Below are 20,405 nucleotides of genomic sequence, written 5' to 3' on the forward strand. Positions count from 1 at the left end.
CCAATAATAAAAAAATATTTGCATGGAGAATTTTTGTCAGGGTAATATCAGCTTCTTTGACAACCCCATTGAACGTTATCGAGACTACGTTGATGACTTTGGTTCATGGAGAGGCCAGAATAAGGTTGCTGCTGCAATGTATAGTGGAATTGTAGCCACCAAAATAGATTTTGTAGGAAGAAGGATGGGTTTGATTTACTCGTGGAATAGGGCCAAGAGTTCTTCATAGTGCCTCCTTTTTCAGCCATAGGATACTTTGCTTTCGAGATAACTAGGCTTACACTTTTTAATTAGTATCTGAAGCAAAAAGAGCTTCAAACTGTGGCGCTTGCTCTCACGTCGCCACTCAACCAGAGTGGATGGGAATAGACCTCAAGTTTGTGCGAAGTGTTAATTTGGTGAATTGTATTCTTATATTTCCCTTTTCCCTAGAGGATTAATTCAATTTTCTGCTGATACACTCATATTAAGTTCTTGAAAAGAAAATCCTTTTTAGTTTTATAAATGTAAGCTTCTTTGCCGTAATTAGTTTTTGTATTTTGTAATTGTTGGGGAGAAAAACACATGGGTCGAGTTTGGCTAACAAAGAATGGAATTGAGAAAATGCAACTAAAATGGACACAAGTATTTACGTGGTTCATCCAATTTAGGTTACGTCCACGGACAAGTATAGGAGGATTTTTTTTTATAGTAGGAGAATTAAAACACACTCTCTAAATACAAGAAGATAACAACAATTAATCTCTCTTATAATTAGGAGAAAATAAGTAGGAAATACTCTCTTAATTTTCTCTCTTCTCAATTTGCTATCTAACAAATTTTCCTCTCTTAACACATATGGCTCTTTTTTCCTTCAACTCTTCCCTCTATTTATAGAGAATTTTGCCGCCTCATTGTTTGGAGAAATCAAGAATATTGGTTGTCAAATGGTTGGACAAAGCTGTCAAATTCTACCATCGCCTTAGTTGCTGGATATTTCTTCAAAATATTTCAACTATTTCGAATGGTCATTTCCTGAAAATTCCACCACCTTTCTTGTATGCATGCATGCACTTGCTTGCCAATTAAGAAAGTATCATGGTCAAGAATTGAGGTTGCAACTTGGCTGATTATTTGCTAGACATTTGGTTATCACATGCAAGAAAGGGAAATCCAAATTTGCCACCATCATCTTTTGCATACATGTGTCATCTTACTTGTTAAGTAATGTCTTTATGGTCAAAAAATGTGACTTTATTTTTAACATTTCTCCCACTTAAAGTCACTTTTGTTGACCACCTCATCCTTCCCATACTTGTCATTTTCATGCTACTTACGTTTCTACAAGGCCAATGGAAGATCGACTCCATATAAACTTGTCAATTCCGATTGGTTTTGTCAACATATCAGCTAGGTTGTCCGCTGTGTGTATTTTCTGTATATCCACACTTCCTTCCTCCACCTTTTCTCGAACAAAGTGATATTGAACTCGAATATGCTTTGTCCTCTGATGAAATGTTGGATTCTTTGCCAAATGCAAAGCGCTTTGACTATCACAAAATAGAGCAATCTTCTCTTGTTTGTGTCCGAGCTCATCCATTAACATTTGTAACCAGATTGCCTCTTTACTAGTTTGTGTAGCTACCACGTATTCTGCCTCCGTCGTGGAAGTAGCCACGATAGACTGCAGTTTCGAAACCCAGCTTACAGCTCCTCCAGCAAGAGTAAACACATATCTTGTAGTGGACTTGCTTTTATCAAGATCACTTGCATAATGTGAATCAACATAGCCTTTGACAATAAAATATGATCCTCCGTAACATAATGTAGCATTTAAGGTACCTTTGACATATCTCATGATCCTCTTTACAGTTTTCCAATGCTCTTTACCAGGATTTGCCATGTATCGACTGACCGCTCCCACTGCTTGTGCAATGTCTGGTCTTGTACAGATCATAGCAAACATCAAACTACCCACTGCTGATGTATACGGCACTCGAGACATCTCCATCCTCTCTGCTTCGCTGCTAGGGCTCATACTTGAGGATAACTTGAAACTAATAGGAAGAGGGGTAGAAATTGGCTTACAATCTTGCATATTGAAGCGACGCAAGATTTTCTTCAAGTAATTTTTCTGACTAAGCCAAATCTTCTTATTATTTCTGTCTCGATAAATTTGCATCACTAGAATCTTGTTTGTCGGTCCCAAGTCCTTCATATCAAACTCCCTAGCCAATTGAGCCTTCAAATTTTCAATACAATCTTTGTTGGGGCCTGCTACCAACATGTCGTTAACATACAACAGCAAGATAATGAAATCATTATCACCAAATCTCATGTAGTATGCACACGGATCTGAACAGAGCCTGTTGTATCCAAAGCTCATGATGAAGGAATCAAATCTCTTATACCAACATCTCGGCGCCTGTTTGAGACCGTATAGAGATTTGTTCAACTTGCAAACCAAGTTCTCTTTTCCTTTTTCTTCAAAACATTCTGGTTGGAGCATATAAATTTCTTCTTCAAGTTCTCCATGAAGAAATGCAGTTTTCACATCTAATTGCTCCAGGTGCAAGTCAAATGTAGCACACATCGCTAGGACTACTCAAACTGTTGTGAGTCGAACCACATGAGAAAATATTTCGTTGAAGTCAATGCCTTCTTTCTGAGCACATCCCTTCACCACTAGTCTCGTACGATACCGCTTCGCTTGGTCATTGCCATCTCATTTGATCTTATAGACCCATTTATTTCCAATGGCCTTCATTCCTTATGGTAGCGAAACAAGATCCTATGTCTTGTTCTTATGAAGAGTTTCAATTTCTTCTTGCATTGCTGCCATCCACAGAGAAACTTCTTGGCTATTTATAGCCTCATGGAAAGTTGATGGCTCTCCATCTTCTGTCAGTAAGCAATATGCAACATTGCCCTCTATTATGCAATCTGAGTACCAAGCCAGTTCTTTTCTCTCCCGAGTTGATCTTCGAACATCTAGAGCACTAGATTTTGCTTGTTTTTCGTGCTCTAGTGTTGCTGCAAAAGTATTTATAACTTCTCGTTCGTCTCCAACTTCGACTGTAGTAGTCTCTGATTTTTCTTTTGAAGTGCTATCATTTCCTTTTTCCTGTATTTTGCCTTCCGCAATTATGACATCTCTGCTAATTATCACCTTGTGGGCAATGAGATCCCACAAGCGGTACCCCTTCACTCCATCAGCATACCCTAAGAAAAATACATTTTTTGGATTTTGGATCTAGTTTTGATGTTTCTTGGGTGTTGTACATAACGTACACAGGACTTCCAAAAACATGTAAGTGAGAATAATCAGCTGGTTTACCAGTCCACATTTCCATAGGCGTCTTCAGATCTATTGCGGTTGATGGCGATCGATTGATCACATAACAGGCGATTTTGACTGCTTCTGCCCAAAATGACTTGGCCAACCCCTCAGTCTTCAACATTGCCCTTGTTCTTTCTAACAATGTTATGTTCATCCGCTCTGCCACTCCATTTTGCTGTGGAGTGTATGCCACAGTGAACTATCTCTTGATACCTTCTTGTTGACAGAAGTTATCAAATTCATCACCAGTATATTCTCCTCCATTGTCAGTCCTCAGACATTTGATCTTCTTTTCAGATTCAAGCTCCACACGCGCTTTGAATATTTTGAAGACTGCGAACACGCCTGCCTTCCTTTTGATTGGATACACCCAACATCTCCTGGAGTAATCAGCAATAAAAGATACAAAGTATCTTGCACCTCCTAGGGATATAACCGGTGATTGCCAAACATCGAAATGGACCAGCTCCAAGATAGCTTTACTTCTAGCAGTGGAACTGCTGAAATTCAATTTGTGCTGCTTACTAGTAACACAATGCTCACAAAAGGGTAATGAAACCTTTTTGAGCATGGAAGAAGCTTTTGTTCTGAGAGAATTTTCAAACCACGTTCCGACATGTAAGCAAGCTTGCGATGCCACATCATCGTTAATTCTTCTGCTGAACCTGTTGATGCGACAGATGCTTCTCCTTCTTGTAGTGTCTCTCCTTTAAGCATGTACAAATTTGCAGCTATCTTTTCCGCTTTCATCACCACATGTGCACCTTTAACTATTTTCATGATCCCATCTTGTATATGGGTCTTGCATCCAATGCTGTCCAATTGTCCTAGAGACAATAAATTTCTCTTTAGGCCTTTTACGTGCCGTACCCCCTGGATAGTATAAATTGTACCATCATATATTTTCAATTTGATGGTACCAATACCAGCGATCTCGAAGGCATGATCATTTCCCATAAACACAAATCCTTCCGGCATAGTCTCATATTGATGAAACCATTCCCTTATTGGTGTCATGTGCCATGTAGCTCCTGAATCTATAAGCCGGACATCAGAAAATTTCTTTCTGCCTTCAACAACTGTTGTTGCCTCGCTATATAAAATTTCACCATCATTTGAGGTGTTTGCTACACAACCCTGAGCTTTTGATGTCTCAGGATCTTTTCCTTTGGCTTCTTCATTTTTCTTGAGACTCCAACAATCACTTTTTAAGTGTCCTTTCTTGCCACAGTAATGACACGTGGCATTTTTCTTACTCTTGGATTTTGATCTACTCTGATTATTACTCCCACTGGAGCCACGTTCCGTTGATCTCCCTCTCATCATTTTAAAGCTTCTGCCTGATGTGAACTTGTCAATCTGTCCTCCTTATTCTTGTGCCTACTTTTCTATTCAAGAACAGCAACTGCAACATCATCGAATACTAGAGTTTCAAGGTTGTTGGTCAAGTTGATGATGAGTCGATCATACAAATCTGGTAGAATTTGAAGTAAGATTTCAGCACGTTCACCCGCTTCTATATTATGCTCCATTGATGTAAGTTGTGAAAATAGAGTATTAACGGTGTTGATGTGGTCTGTCACCGTAGTTGACTTCATCATCTTAAGGGTGTAAAGCTTTCTCTTTAAGAAGATTTTGTTGTGTAATGATTTGGCTTTGTACGGCTTTGTCAGCGTATCCCATATCTCTTTGGCTGTCTTTTTCTCCGCCACACTTGACAATACTCCATTGGCTAGTACAAGGTGCAATTAGCAACTGCGTTGCTATCCATCTCGTTCCACTTACTATAGTCAACTATATCCACGGGCCTTTGTCCAATTGCCGCCAAACAGTTATCTTTTCGTAAAACTGCTTTTATTCTCATTTTTCATAATGAGAAATTGTTCCCATTGAACTTTTCAATCTCATATTTTGTCGCCATTTTTCACCAATACTATGATTGAACAACAGCCCTACACAGAACCTTGCTCTGATACCATTGTTGGGGAGAAAGACGCATGGGTCGAGTTTGGCTAACAAATAATGGAATTGAGAAAACGCGGCTAAAATGGACACAAGTATTTACATGGTTCATCCAATTTAGGCTACGTCCACGGGCAAGTGTAGGAGGATTTTCTCTATAGTAAGAGAATTACAATACACTCTCTAAATATAAGGAGATAACAACAATTAATCTCTCTTGTAATTAGGAGAAAACAAGAAATACTCTTTTAATTTTCTCTCTACTCAATTTGCTATCTAACAAATTTCCCTCTCTTAACACACACGGGTCTTTTTTCCTTCGACTCTTCCCTTTATTTATAGAGAATTTTGCCGCCTCATTGCTTGGAGAAATCAAGAATATTGGTTGTCAAATGGTTGGACAAAACTGTCAAATTCCACCACCGCCTTAGTTGTTGGATATTTCTTCAAAATATTTCAACTGTTTCGACTGGTCATTTCCTGAAAATTCTACCAGCTTTCTTGTATGCATGCATGCACTTGCTTGCCAATTAAAAAAGCATCATGGTCAAGAATTGAGGTTGCAACTTGGCTGATTATTTGCTGGACATTTGGCCGTCACATGCAAGAAAGGGAAATCCAAATTTATCACCATCACCTTTTGCATGCATGTGTTTTCTTACTTGTTAAGTAATGTCTTTATGGTAAACAAATGTGACTTTATTTTCAACAGTAATTAGTGTTCTATGATGATAATAGTTTACCACATGTAGTTAACGCATCAAAATACTGAACTCCTGCTGAGCAATTTTTATTTATTTATTATTATTATTTTTAAACTTTTGAAATATGTTCTTGTTTTCTTGAATTAGTGATTTCTACATTACATGATTGATCTGAAGGCACGGCTGCAATTGATTATAATTGGTGTCTTTAGCTTGTCTAATGCACGATTGTTGAAAATTTGTTCAAAATCAATGGAATGATAATGGATTTATTATTGGGCTCAACTGTGGAATTGATAGAATCAAAAGAAATTGAAAAATGCAAAATTTGATTTTTTGCCTATGTGTACGCACATGTTTAATTTTGTGCGTACGTGAGATGTGTTTTGATAAAATCAGAATTAAATTTTGCTTCTACTATGCGTACGCATAGCGTTAAAAAATAGTCGTTGGTTGATTTTTCAATTTGAAACTTGGGAGCCATTTTGGATTAAAATTTGTCACTTTTCATCTTGTTTTGGCACCATTTCATGATGCATTGATTGAGACCTATAAATTGGTAATGAATGATCAATACAAACATTATTAGAATCATTGAAAACATCTTGAGATCCATATATCATTCCTATTGAATCAAACTATTGATTAACATTCATATTCAAGATCTTCTTTTGTGTTTTTAAAGTTTTGGAGGATTGCACTTGTGCTTTGGTGTTAAATCCTTTACAATACTTGATAAAATCCTACAAACCGTTTGCCAAAACCCTTAAGCATCTCATTCAATTCCGAGAGGGGGCAAATATAGTTTGAGGACAACGATTCCGTGTTCAAGCCTAAAATTCGTTCTTGACGTATTTCGTGATTTCTATTCATTTTGTTTCTATAATTTTGTTGTTGTTTCTTCTCCAACCCCTTATTTTTCAACAATCTCAAACTATATTCTGCGATGGAGAATGATACAATTATGACAACCATTAAACTCATGAATCAAGATCTGGTTAGATTGGATCGTTTTGACGGGACTAACTTCACGCGGTGGCAAGACAAGTTGAAATTCCTCCTAACGGTGTTGAAGATTTTTAATATTCTTAATTCAGATTTGTCACCTTTGCCGAAACCAACGAATGGAGAATCTGAAACAATCAAGACCGAGAGACAAAAATGCCAAGAAGATGAATTGATTTACCGTGGCCACATCTTGAATGCATTGTCGGATTGTTTGTATGATCTATACACCAATACAACTTCGGCGAAAGAAATTTGGGAAGCATTGGAAAGTAAGTACAAGGTGAAAGAAGAAGGTACAAAGAAATTTTTGATTTCTAAGTATTTTGATTTTAAATTCTTAGAAAATATCCATTTTCTTCCCCAAGTGCATGAGTTGCAAGTGATTGTCAACAAATTAAAGACGATGAAAATTGATATACCGGAGACCTTTCAAGTGAGGGTTATAATTGTCAAATTTCCCGAAAATTGGAAAGGATACCGAAAGAAGATCATGCATAATTCCGAAAATTATTCTTTGGAACAATTGTAAAAGCATCTTCGAATCGAAGATGAGTCGAGAATACGTGATAAAACTGAAAATTCTCATGAGGCTCTTCTAAAGCAAATGATGTGGAAAAAATAAAACCGCCGGCAAAATCCAACAAAAGGAAGCCTTCTAAAAACTTTAACAAGTCCAAGAAGAAGACAAAAGGAGGTTGTTTTATGTGTGAAAAATTTGGTCACTATGCCAAGGATTGTAGGCACTGAAAACAAAACAACTTCGAGGTCAAAATAAATTCCATCTAAGATGACAAAATTGTGGCCACCATAAGTGAAGTAAACGCAATCAAAGGAAATGTTCTCGGATGGTGGTATGATACTTGTGCTACGGTACATGTATCATATGATAAATCTTTGTTGAAAATTTATCAAGAAGTGAATGGAGAATAAGAGATTCAAATGGGTAACGAGATGCGGTTCAAGGTGTTTGGAAAAGGAAGTATAGACATTATCTTCACTTTCGGGAAAATCGTTACTCTAACTAATGTACTACATGTTCCGGATATGAATAGGAGCCTAGTTAGTGGCAATCTCTTGAAAAAATCGGGCATCAAATGTGTTTATAAGTCTGACAAATTTGTACTATCCCTTAATGGTAATGTACTACATGTTCCGGATATGAATAGGAGCCTAGTTAGTGGTAATCTCTTGAAAAAATCGGGCATCAAATATGTTTATGAGTCCGACAAATTTATACTATCCCTTAATGATAATATACTACATGTTCCGGATATGAATAGTAACCTAGTTAGTGAAAATCTCTTGAAAAAATCGGGCATCAAATGTGTTTAAGAGTCCGACAAACTTGTACTATCCCTTAATGAAAAATTTGTTGGAAAAGGCTATTCGGGTGAAACTTTGTTAAGTACATGTAGAATACTTAATATGATTCCTTCAAAATATACTAGGTATCTCCTTATGAATTGTGGAAAGGAAGAAAATCGAACATTGGATACTTCAAAGTGTGGGGGTGACTTGCCTATTGCAAGAACACAAATCCAAAAAGGACCAAATTGGGTCCAAGAGGCATTAAATGTGCCTTTGTTGGATATGCAAACAATAGCAAATCTTATAGATTACTAAATTTGGAATCCAATGTGATTATCGAATCCAACGATGTGGAGTTCTTTGAGGATTCGTTATCTTCGGATAATGAATTGAGGGAAAATCCTGAAAATATCCCTAGCTCAAGTGGAACACATGATGAAATATATTTTAAGGATGTTGATGAATCTAGTGAACCACAAAGAAGCAAGAGAACTCAAGTTGAGAAGTCTTTGGGATTGGATGAAATCGATTCTCAACTTATCTCATTTTACTTAGTAGAGAGAAATGGGTTGAATGTTGTGAGAACAATTTCTTTTGTTCTACAAGTAGAAACCGACCCTAAGACTTATAAAGAAGTTATGGCTTCTCGTGATAGCACCTTTTAGAAAGATGCAATTAAGGACGAAATGTATTCAATAATGTCCAATAATACTTGGGAACTTGTTGATTTACCATCAGGATCCAAGCCTATTGGATGCAAATGGATATTTAGGAGAAAATACAATGTTGATGGATCCTTAAATACCTTCAAGGGTAGATTAGTAGTTAAAGGATATCGACAAAAGGAAGGAATCGACTATTTTGATACTTATGCATCGGTAGCTAGAATAACATCGATTAGGATATTATTCGCTTTGACTTCAATATATAACTTGCATGTTCATCAAATGGATGTCAAGACGAAATTCCTAAACGGAGATCTCGATGAGGAGGTCTATATGGAACAACCCAAAGAGTTTGCCCTACCTGGAAATGAACATAAAGTGTGCAAGTTGGTAAAATCTTTATATGGTCTGAAGCAAGCACCAAAGAAATGGCATGAGAAGTTTGACTTAACAATAATATCATTCGGGTTTAAACATAATAACGTTGATAAATGTTTATATTCTAAAGTTTGTGATGATTATGTGACATTTATATGCTTGTATGTTGACGACATGCTGATTATGAGTAATCACATGGACGGAATAGAAGAAACAAAAAGGTTTCTTTCTTCCACATTCAAGATGATGGATTTTGGACAAGTGAATACCATTTTAGGTATCAAAGTCACAAATACTAGTGGGGGTTACTATCTAAGTCAATCACATTATATTGAGAACGTGATAAATAAATTCAAACATTTGAACATAAAGGAATGTAGTACCGCGATTGATCCAAGTTCAAAACTAATAAAGAATGATGGAGGGGCGACTGCTCAATTGGAATATGCAAGTGCTATAGGGAGTCTTATGTATGTTGTTCAAGGCACAAGACCAGATATAGCTTATGCAATAAGTAAACTTAGTAGGTTTACTAGCAATCCGAGTAATGATTAGTGGAAGGATATTATGAGAGTTCTTGGATACTTAAAGAAAACCAAGAACTTGGGTTTACAATATACTAAATTCTCGACGATATTGGAAGGATTTACCAATGCTAGTTGGATATCTAGCACGGGTGAAAGTAAATCCACTTCGAGTTGGGTATTCACTCTTGGAGGAGATGCTGTTTCTTGGAAATCAAAGAAACAAACATGTATTACACACTCGAACATGGAATCTGAATTTGTAGCTTTATCGGATACCGGGAAAGAGGTTGAGTGGCTTAAGGTTCTCTTATATGAGATACATTTGGGATCGAAGAATATCTCTTCAATATCTATCATATGTGATAGTCAAGGCACGTTAGCAAAGGCATATAACGAGGTATACAATGAAAAGTCTAGACATATGAGTCTGAGACATGACGACATAAGGAAATTAATCAAAGATGGAATAATTTCCCTAAATTATGTGAGGTCAAGTGAGAATTTAGCAGATCCTTTAACTAAAGCACTAAATAGAGATTTAGTGGCGTCTACTTCGAGTAGAATGGGGTTGAAACTCCTTAATGAAAAAGGTTTACCAATGACGGCAACCCTACCTGTCATTACTCAAAAAGTAATCCACGGGTTCAAAGAGAAACAACAAGTCATTCGATATGTGGATAGTTGCAGCATTATTTAAATCTGCAATGATCTTATCCTAATTAAATAATGCTGGTTGTTACAGAAGTGAGGGTTGAGCATTAAAACTCTTAATGAAGTTCAGTGCTAAAATACAAGTATCTCTAAAAGTAACAAAGATACTGGAAGAACTTCACCTAAATGACTTTCAAGGTGGTGCCGCCTCAATAGAGACTTGGAGTTTCTTTCTTAAAAGTTCATTGAATAGGATGAGCGCAAGGCCATAAAAGCGCTAAGTGAGTTGAGGAGCTTGAGAACACGTGATACTTATGTGTGTGTTCTTACTGGTATTGTCATAAGGAATAATTGGTTCAAAGCTTCCATGCTACCTCTAATTTCGACCTTACTTTGTTTGAATTACACTATGGTTAGATTCAAATCGAAAGATATTTAATCCTTATGCATAAGTGTCTTCCTTTTGAATATGTGATCGTATTGATTTTGAACAAGTGGGAGAGTGTTGAAAATTTGTTCAAAATCAATGGAATGATAATGGACTTATTGCTGGGCTCAATTGTGGAATTGGGAGAATCAAAAGAAATTGAAAAATGCAAAATTTGATGTTTTGCCTATGCGTACGCACATGCTTAATTTTGTGCGTACGCGAGATGTGTTTTGGTAAAATCAGAATTAAATTTTGCTTCTATTATGCGTACGCACGGTTTATACTATGCGTACGCATAGTGTTAAAAAATAGCCGCTGGCTGATTTTTCAATTTGAAATTTGGGAGCCGTTTTGGATTAAAAGTTGCCACTTTTCATCTTTTTTTGACATCATTTCGTAATGCATTGATTGAGACCTATAAATAGGTGATGAATGATTAATACAAACATTATTAAAATCATTGAAAACATCTTGAAATCTATATATCATTTCATATTGAATCAAACTATTGATTTACATTCATATCCAAGATCTTCCTTTTGTGTTCTTAAAGTTTTGGAGGATTGCACTTGTGCTTTGATGTTAAATCCTTTACAAAACTTGATATAATCCTACAAACCGTTTGCCAAAACCCTTAAACATATCAATCAATCCCGAGAGGGGGCAAATATAGCTTGCGGATAACGATCCCGTGTTCAAACCTCAAATTCGTTCTTGACGTATTTCGTGATTTCTATTCATTTTGTTTCTATAATTTTTTTATTGTTTCTTCTCCAACCCCTTATTTTCCAACAATTACCATCTTTCAACATTATTTCAAAGGTTGAAGGCTAGTATTGTCTTCAAGGTTTTGGTAGTTATGAGAGAGCGTGATCTGAGGATGCCTACTTATTTGAGATTGGAAATTTCAAGGAGCTTTGTTGTAATACTTTCAGGCTAGTATAATAGAAGATTGAGGGCTGATAAATTCTGTAAGTGTAGTGCAACTTGTAATTTAAACTACCAATATTCGTCCTATCATATTATGCTATGTTTTCTAATGTTAATTGCTATGTTTATAGGGCAATAATATATTTTAAGGTTTTGGTCAGTGTTTTATAACTTTTTTTGGTGTGTCACTTTTTCGAAATTTCTATCTTTTTTTCTTTATTGCGTTACTTCTTTTTAAAATTTTTATCACTTTTTTGAGTGAAAAATTAGGTTTTAATTGTTGTCTTATCACTTTTAAAGTGTTCATCACTTTTTTTTTTAAATTTTTATCACTTTTTAAATATTTGTCACTTTTTTATTTTTTATCGTTTTTTTTAAATATGTTACTTTTTAGGGCATATTCGATAGTGATTATGAGAATTAATTTTTTATTCATTAGAGAGAAATGTGGGTCCTACTTGTGATTGAAGAAGTAAAAAATGACTACTGAAATAGTGAAATAACGGTTAAAAATTTGATTTTTTGAGGGGTAAAAAATTGTTATCAAATAGGGGCTTAATATCTTCACTTTGTCACTTTTTTGAATTTTGTCATCTTTTTAAATTTGTGTACCTTTTTTTAGTTTGTGTCACATTTTTAAATTCATTACTTTTTTAAAAATTTCTGTCATTTTTTTGAATTTTTGTCATTTTTTTTAGTATTTGTCACTTTTTTCAATCGTCTTTTTAAAATTTTTATCATTTTTTAAGTGACAAACATCACTTGATTTTTTAATTAAAAAGTGATACTAAACTTATAAAAATGTTATTGTGTCGATACAGTTTTTATATTTTACACAATATTTTTTTATTTTAAAACACTTTTCATATGATTTTTCAAAAGATTCCTAATTTTAAGGATATTTTATTAAGTTGCTCTTTGTGCATTATTAGAAGCCCACATTTTGGTTAAAATCTAATCCAATGATGCTTTTTGAGGAACTCGGCCCATTTTGAATATTAAATTTTAAATTTTAACCTACAGCTTGTAGGAAGTGAGTTTTCTTGCTTTGGAAAGAAAGAAAACAAGGAGAATTCTTCAATTTTTGGGGAGAAATCCTTTAAATGCATATTAGCACATAATTATTTATTCATTAATTTGGATTAAGCTTGCTGGTATTTTTAAAGTTATTTTATTCACGAAATTTCAATTCATTAAAAAAAAAAAAAAAACCCACATAAATTATTATTATTATTTAATAGATAAAAGTTTTCTACAATCTTAATTTCATTTTTTAAATTTTGGAACACGATCAATCACTTGCATGATTCAAAGTTTTCAAAAATTACGCAAAAAAAAAAAATAAAAAAATACATTTATATTAATATTGATCGTTATCACATGGACACCTTTCTTCTTGTTGAAAATAATTAGTTATTTTCACTGAAAAATTAGCCATTTTAGAATTTTTATGATCATCATACTATTTTTTATTAGAAAATTTTCAATTCAACCAAAACTCTATGTGAAAGCTACCTTTTGTACACACCCTAGAATCCTAGATAACAATAATTCTACTTATACAAAGTTTCCTTACAAAGAGGTGACAAAAGATGTGTTGGCAAAATTCAGGTCATTAATTTTAAATGGTTTAAGAATCTGTTTTTGAAGTAATTGATATAGATGTTATTTTATCAACTTACTTTGTAAACCATATTTGTAAGTGTAATACAACTCCCTAGATAATCCTTTTCAATGTGCCATTGATTATTTAAATAATTTTTTTCACATGTTTTAAACACATATTCCTCCAAAAAGTTATTTTTTACGTTGTTTATATATTTTTTTTATTTTTAATCACACATTTTTTTAAAAATAACTTTTCAAATAAACACTTTCACACAAGCACCAGGATTTTTACAATTTTTATACTATTTTAACTAGAAAACTTTATAATATATCAAGCCCTTGTTAGATTCACATTCTTTAAAAAAAATACATTTTTAAACAGTGTTTTGATATCATTTCAACCACACATTATTCAATAAAATAATGTTACATGCAAATCCAATTTTTTTTAACTACACATTTCTCATCAATACACTATTTAAAAATGCATTCTCACGAAAACAACATGACTCAAAAAGGGCCTAGTGTGTGTGTGAGAGAGAGAGGGGGTTTGAGTTTGACCTAATAAAATCTAGGGTTCTTAATGATCTGGCAAAAAGAAAAAAGGTCTCGAAATTGGAATTCTGGAAGAATAACTAATAAATTATATTTTCTTAATATAATAGTTGCCAACTATATTAATTGCATTTTCTTAATATATGTTAAAACAGAAATTACAAGACCACCTTTATGTGAAGGGAGTAATATATAGTTCCATTAATTCGCGAAAAATATTTGTGTGCACTTAACATTTGATGGATGATTTATTGTTATCCCTACAAATTTATCGTGAAACGGATTTGAGAAAAGGAGATGTAAACCCTTATGTTTCAAACACTTGAAGACAAATGGGAGAAGGAAAAAAAAAAAAAAAGGTTTTTAGGTGATCTTTAGCTAATCATCAAAGAATGAGGTTTCATCTAATCACAAATTAAAAAATTATAGAAATTCAGCCTTCCTTTTGAGCATTTTTTAAAGTTGCCTTGAAGATAAGTAAACCTTTTAATCTTAGGCAGACATGTCATCCCCAAGCGTATACATCCATCTAACATGATATATAAAATTAATTTGCTGATTCACGTTTGACTGGTTAATTAATAATGCAGGAGACTGGTTATTTTATGTTTACTTTAAAGGCATTTCAACTTCCAAGCAACTACAAACCAATAAATACATTTATGTTGTATAATAAAGAATGACTTCTCTATGCGCACAAACACAAATACAAGAGTAACGCATTTAAACTTACTTTAGGGAATTATTTTATATCCATGTTTTGGGGGGGTTTGTTACAGTATGATAATTGAAAAGTCAAAAGTTTCTTTTGAGATTAAGAAACTATTTTTAAACATGTTGAAATAATTTTGTAGAAGTGTTTTGTTTGGACTAAAAGAGATTTTCGATGAAGCTTATTTAAGGTATGTTCTTGAGAAAATTACTCTACAAGAAGCAGAAACGCTGTCAAATATGTCCTTAATATATACCACTTAGAAATTATCGTATATGCCTTGAAGGATTTTTAAATCTTCAATCAATCAGAGTATATTTTACAATAATATATGATTTAGCCTAAGCATATACTAAAATGCATTTGCTGATTCATATTTGACTGGTTAAGGAGAAAAGAACTTGGAAACTAACTTTTATGTTTGTCGACATTTTTGAAACTTTCAATCAACAAAATACCAATTAAAGACTTTTAAGTTGAATAAATAATGACTTCAATAAACTCTCATTCTATAAATATTGAATATGAAGTCACATGATTTCTAATTTCTTGTATAACAATCAACTAAAATATTGTTCAGATTACTTAAAAACCTCAACCCTGTTCATTCTAATCTTTGATCAAATATATGGCAACATCTTCTCCAATCAAATTCATAGAAGATGCACTCTTTTGTACCAATCAATTCGGGTTGTCTTATGCTGACCCGGATCAGAAATGGATAATCCGAGATCACCTCATCTCATTGCTTCAAGATTTTCCATTTTTAAAACCTTCTGTAGATATCTTCACACACAACAATGGCTCTGAGGTTAAACTTTTGAATGCCACTGGTGATGTTAGGGTTTCTGAGAATACACCTCTTATCCCTTTAATCATTTGGCTGCATGAGTTTTACCCTCAAATGCCTCCTATTGTGTATGTTTCTACAAATTCTGTGAATTTGTTTTCTTTAAATCATCCATTTGTGGATTCTTCAGGTGCCATTACTTCTTCGTACCTCGAAAACTGGCAGTTTCCCCGGTGCAGTCTATCGGACTTAGTACGTAACTTGATCAAGCTTTTTTCTCATAATCATCCTCTTCATTATTCCGGTAATTCGAGTTCTAGTTCGAACCCCTCTCTCGTTTCAAAAATGGAGGCAACGGATCTACTTGTGTGCTCGCTTTACTATGACATGTTGGCTATTAGGCCGAAAATTGATCTAGAAATTGAATTCTTTTCAGCCCTTCAAGTGGAAATGATCAATAGATTTGATGTTGCAGATAGCATCCTTATTGGGCTCGAGCACGAAAGAGATAATCTGAAAAGAGGAATAGAACAAATATCTGATGAATCTGATAAGCTGTTGAATTGGTTAAAAGTTCATGACAAGAATTGGGATTATGTTGAGGATGCATTTGAAGTTGAAGATAAGAAGTCAGAAATTCTTCTTGATTGCAAGGCAGCTGATTATGCCACGGAGGATTTGATGTATGCATTGGACAAAGCAGTTGAAAATGGGGCAATCAGTTTTGATTTTTACATTAAACAAGTAAGACTCTTGGCTAGGGAACAATTTTTACATAGAGCTAGGGTATTGAAACTTGAAAGGTCCAAAGAGTATAGAATTTCTTGATGTAAAGTTTTCGAATTTTCACAGAAATTTTGTTATCTTAATATAAGAAAATCATGACTTACCATGGTTAATTGAAGTCAATTTAAAAGGTCGTTTGTGTGTTTTGTTTGTCGTGTTTGCTTATTGTCGGTCTAATTGCTTCACGTTCTCTTTGAAGTATATGTTTTATCTTATTCATTATTAAATGAACACACGCGGTCACCCATCAATGAATAAGAAAATGTTTGTAAGTAGACCCTACAAATTAGAAAACTCGTCAAGTACAGTATTTTTTAGCATATTTGGTACAGGATGACAGCTGTCTTCATATAATTTGCTGTTGCTAAAAACTGTTTTTAACAGCAGTCAATTACCTGTCTTCCTATACAACATTTGTCACTGTTCCTCCATTTTTGTTGGGTTGCCAATTTTGACAAAATAATTTGCTTGTAAGTAGACCCTCCATATTTGTTTGGGTTGCCAATTTTGACCGAGTAATTTGCTTTAATTTGGATATTAATACAGTTGTGATTGGATAGAAGGACTATAGGGGCCAGTCTGTTTTCAAATGAATATCTGAAGTATATATATCTAAAGAACACACAAGAATTGGTTTTCTTTGAAAATCCTATAATTTGGAATCTATGATTCCAATCTTGCAAAAACTAGATCGAACCAATCCATACGGAAGAGTATTTTGGAAATCAATGACACTCACTTAAGACAAACCTTGTTGAACTAAACCCTCGTTTGATTCTCATTATTTACCTATTAAAATAAAAAATATGATCATTATCCATCACATCAAACTGGCATTTTGACTTTCTATCTCTTGTACGGAACCCGTAACGATTATATTTCTCATTTTTACTTTTACATTAATGTGTACCAAATGGGGCCTAAAAAACAAAGCATTGTATAAAAAAATTCAAGCAACTTCATGCTTTAAAAAAAAAGGTAGCTTTTTAGTTACTCTTATAGTGTATTTGATTGACATGGAAAATATCACCTAAAAAAAAAATATTTTCCTTCTTTTGTGGAAAATAAAAACCACCTCCATCCAAGGAAAACGTTTTCTTTAAAAATAAGGAAAATTAAACGTATTTTCAAAAGTTGGAAAATGTTTTCCATGGAACAAATTAGCAATCAAATACCTCAAGTAGGAATTTGGATGAAAAATTGATATTTTTCATGGAAAATAAATGTAATCAAACACTCTTAATGATAGCCAAATGTGCTTAAGTATTGGAATGCGGAAGCAAAATTATCTAGAAATTAAAAAATTTCTTTAATTCAATAAATAAGATAGTCTAAACGTTAACGTGTATGTTATATCAAGAATAAAAAATTCGAACCTTTACCTAAATTCAATGATAAATTTTTCAACAAATTAATAGACATGCTTTTCCAAAAAAAAAAAAAGTAGCTTTTTATACCTTTTTTTATGGTATTCTCCAAATTCTATTGGTGGATGGGCACATTTTTTTTATTAAATTAAGAAACTAATTCTTGAACTGGACAATTGAATAAAGCAAGAAAAATATTTTTCTCTCTCCAAATTTAAACGCTATGAAATTATATATTATGATTGTTGTACAATTTCATAGAATATCTAGTTTCCATCTAATTTCTATTTATAGATATGTAATAGTTACAATTCTTGTACAATAATAATCACCATTGAAATAGGTGGTCTAATTAAAATTCAAGTATGAATAATTAGAGTCTAAATCCACTTAATTTATACTCAATTACATGTGTAGTTCTAGAACTTCAATTACAATTATAATTAAGTTTACAATTTTCATAGTAATTACAACTAAGTAGAAAACTTCATTGTAATTACAATTAAACCCAAAATTATTATAATTACCGTAATCAAGTTCTAATATTTTATGAAGCTACCACGGGAGATCTAATCGAACATATATTATCTTAACTTCAATAATTAGATCATGTTTAGATCTCTTCTTTGCATTTTTCACTAAAGGTAAAATACTGAACTCTCGGAATATATAAACTCATATAAACCAATAAATCTATAATACTTTTCCACTGACGTGCCGTATATGTATTATGTTCCCATCTAAGATCCGAAAATTAGGTACAAACATTAATAGCAGTTTTGTTGGAATATAGTGGTGTTAATGAAATCGGATTATAACATACCGTATATGTAGTTTAGATACCGATTTTGATCATATCGTATATGCAATATACCGTATATGTAGTTTAGATATCGATTTTGAGCATACCGTATATGCAACTTACCATATATGCTTTTAACCGTATTTGTACATATTGTTTTACCCATTTCAGATATACCGTATTTTCACATACCGAATTTGTACTTACATATATCAAAATTACAATAATTTTTTTCAGATTGTTATTTTTAACATAAATAGAAATTAGCACAGATTAATTTTAATAAATATAAATAAAACGATAACATAATAAAACTGCAAATTATATGAATAAATTATAAATAAATAAATTTGCAAGAATAAATTGCGAAGTGTAATCACAGTTTCCTTAAAATAGATCCGTCTTCTCATCATAAGTACTTGAGGTCTAATCTGAGCGTCTATTTTTTAGGATAAAACGGTCAAACTAGTAGAATTTGAGCACCACAGATACTACTCCAACGAACTGAGTAGTATCCAAACAATATTAGCACAATGACGACGCTGAACAGAATCAAGATGCAGATAGAAAAAAAAATATGCAGAATGTTTTTCTCCTATTTTCGTGTGTGTTTTGGAATTGCTGGAGAATGATAACTTATATAGATAAATCTACCATTAACTTTATGGCAATAATATTGGAGTCACTTCAGTTCCTTGGAGTTCGAAAATTTCAGAAACTCAAAAGTCAGTGGAGAAAGCAAGAAAAAAATTGCAAAATGTGGACACTTCAAACGGGCCAATTTTTGTTCCATTCGGTCCGATATTCGTGTATGTAGGTCGCGTGCCCGCACACAAGTTCAAGATCTGAAAGCTATTTCGGTCCATGATTTGCACTCCCTGCGCGCGCACGTGGAGAGAGCCTCTATGCTACACACGACTAAATCCTTTCACTGTGCAACCATATTTAAAGTAGTTCTTACTTTTCATATTTTTCCTAAGTGGTACAAACTCAATTTTTCCCACATAAACCATCTTCCAATGATCAACTTGGAGCTTCAATTTCTCATTTACCTGATCATCAATCTTGGCAAGTAAATATATGGTTTTGATGCTCTCACGGAGGAGAACATGGATCAACTTTGATTTTCCAAATTGGACCAACAGGTCCCATCGAAAAGTGAGCCATTTTCTTATATTTTCCAACAAGTTTTGCCCTTCTAATTATTCTCACTAATTTAATTATCTTTTTTTCAACAATCCTGTGAACTAATCACAGATGTTGAAGTTTAACCGTTACTGAACACTGAACTCAGATTTTGACTGTTCAACAGAAAAACTTAAGTAGTCACTTTACCTATTTTTTAAGGTGACGATTCTTGACACGAATTTATGTTATTTACTTTACTCATTCTTAAGCTCCCAACTCGCCGAGATATTTGACCAATCAAATTTATCTCACCTATTGATAAATCAAAGGACCACTAAAATCAGGAAAAGATATACATAACCCTGTCGATGGATTTAAATGAAATACACAATGGTCAAGTGAAATTTAATTCTCTACGCGGTTATGATATAAAATTAAACTTGACAAGTGGTTCGCTCAATACATTTCAAGTGTAATAGTATAACCTTTAACTATTTCTTTGATAAGGACAAATCACAAACCCGAATATTAAATTGGTCAACATTATAACTCTCTAGTACAAGGTGACACCTTTATACATTGATTGCAAACAAATTATTTATGATCAAAATATAAATTGTGTTCACGCTGTACTTATCAATATAAGTACACAACTTATATTATCACAAGTAATCATATACACTTTAATTCGCATACTTAATAATACCACAATTTATTTATTATAGATTATTATTTTATCATAACAAAATATACTATATGGGTACACAACCCAACA

General features: G+C 33.4%; 1 protein-coding gene across 1 annotated transcript; it reads left to right on the forward strand.

Annotated features, from left to right (window-relative positions):
- The first annotated feature begins 15,304 nt into the window (after positions 1 to 15,304).
- Positions 15,305 to 16,479, forward strand: LOC111376029 (protein ELC-like). Its single transcript, XM_022998956.1, has one exon. It carries the CDS (start codon positions 15,386 to 15,388, stop codon positions 16,373 to 16,375), a length of 990 nt encoding a protein of 329 aa, XP_022854724.1. The 5' UTR covers positions 15,305 to 15,385; the 3' UTR covers positions 16,376 to 16,479.
- The last annotated feature ends 3,926 nt before the right edge of the window (positions 16,480 to 20,405 follow it).

The sequence above is a fragment of the Olea europaea genome, unplaced genomic scaffold, assembly GCF_002742605.1.
Source record: "Olea europaea var. sylvestris unplaced genomic scaffold, O_europaea_v1 scaffold1439, whole genome shotgun sequence".
Taxonomy (NCBI): Eukaryota; Viridiplantae; Streptophyta; class Magnoliopsida; order Lamiales; family Oleaceae; genus Olea; species Olea europaea.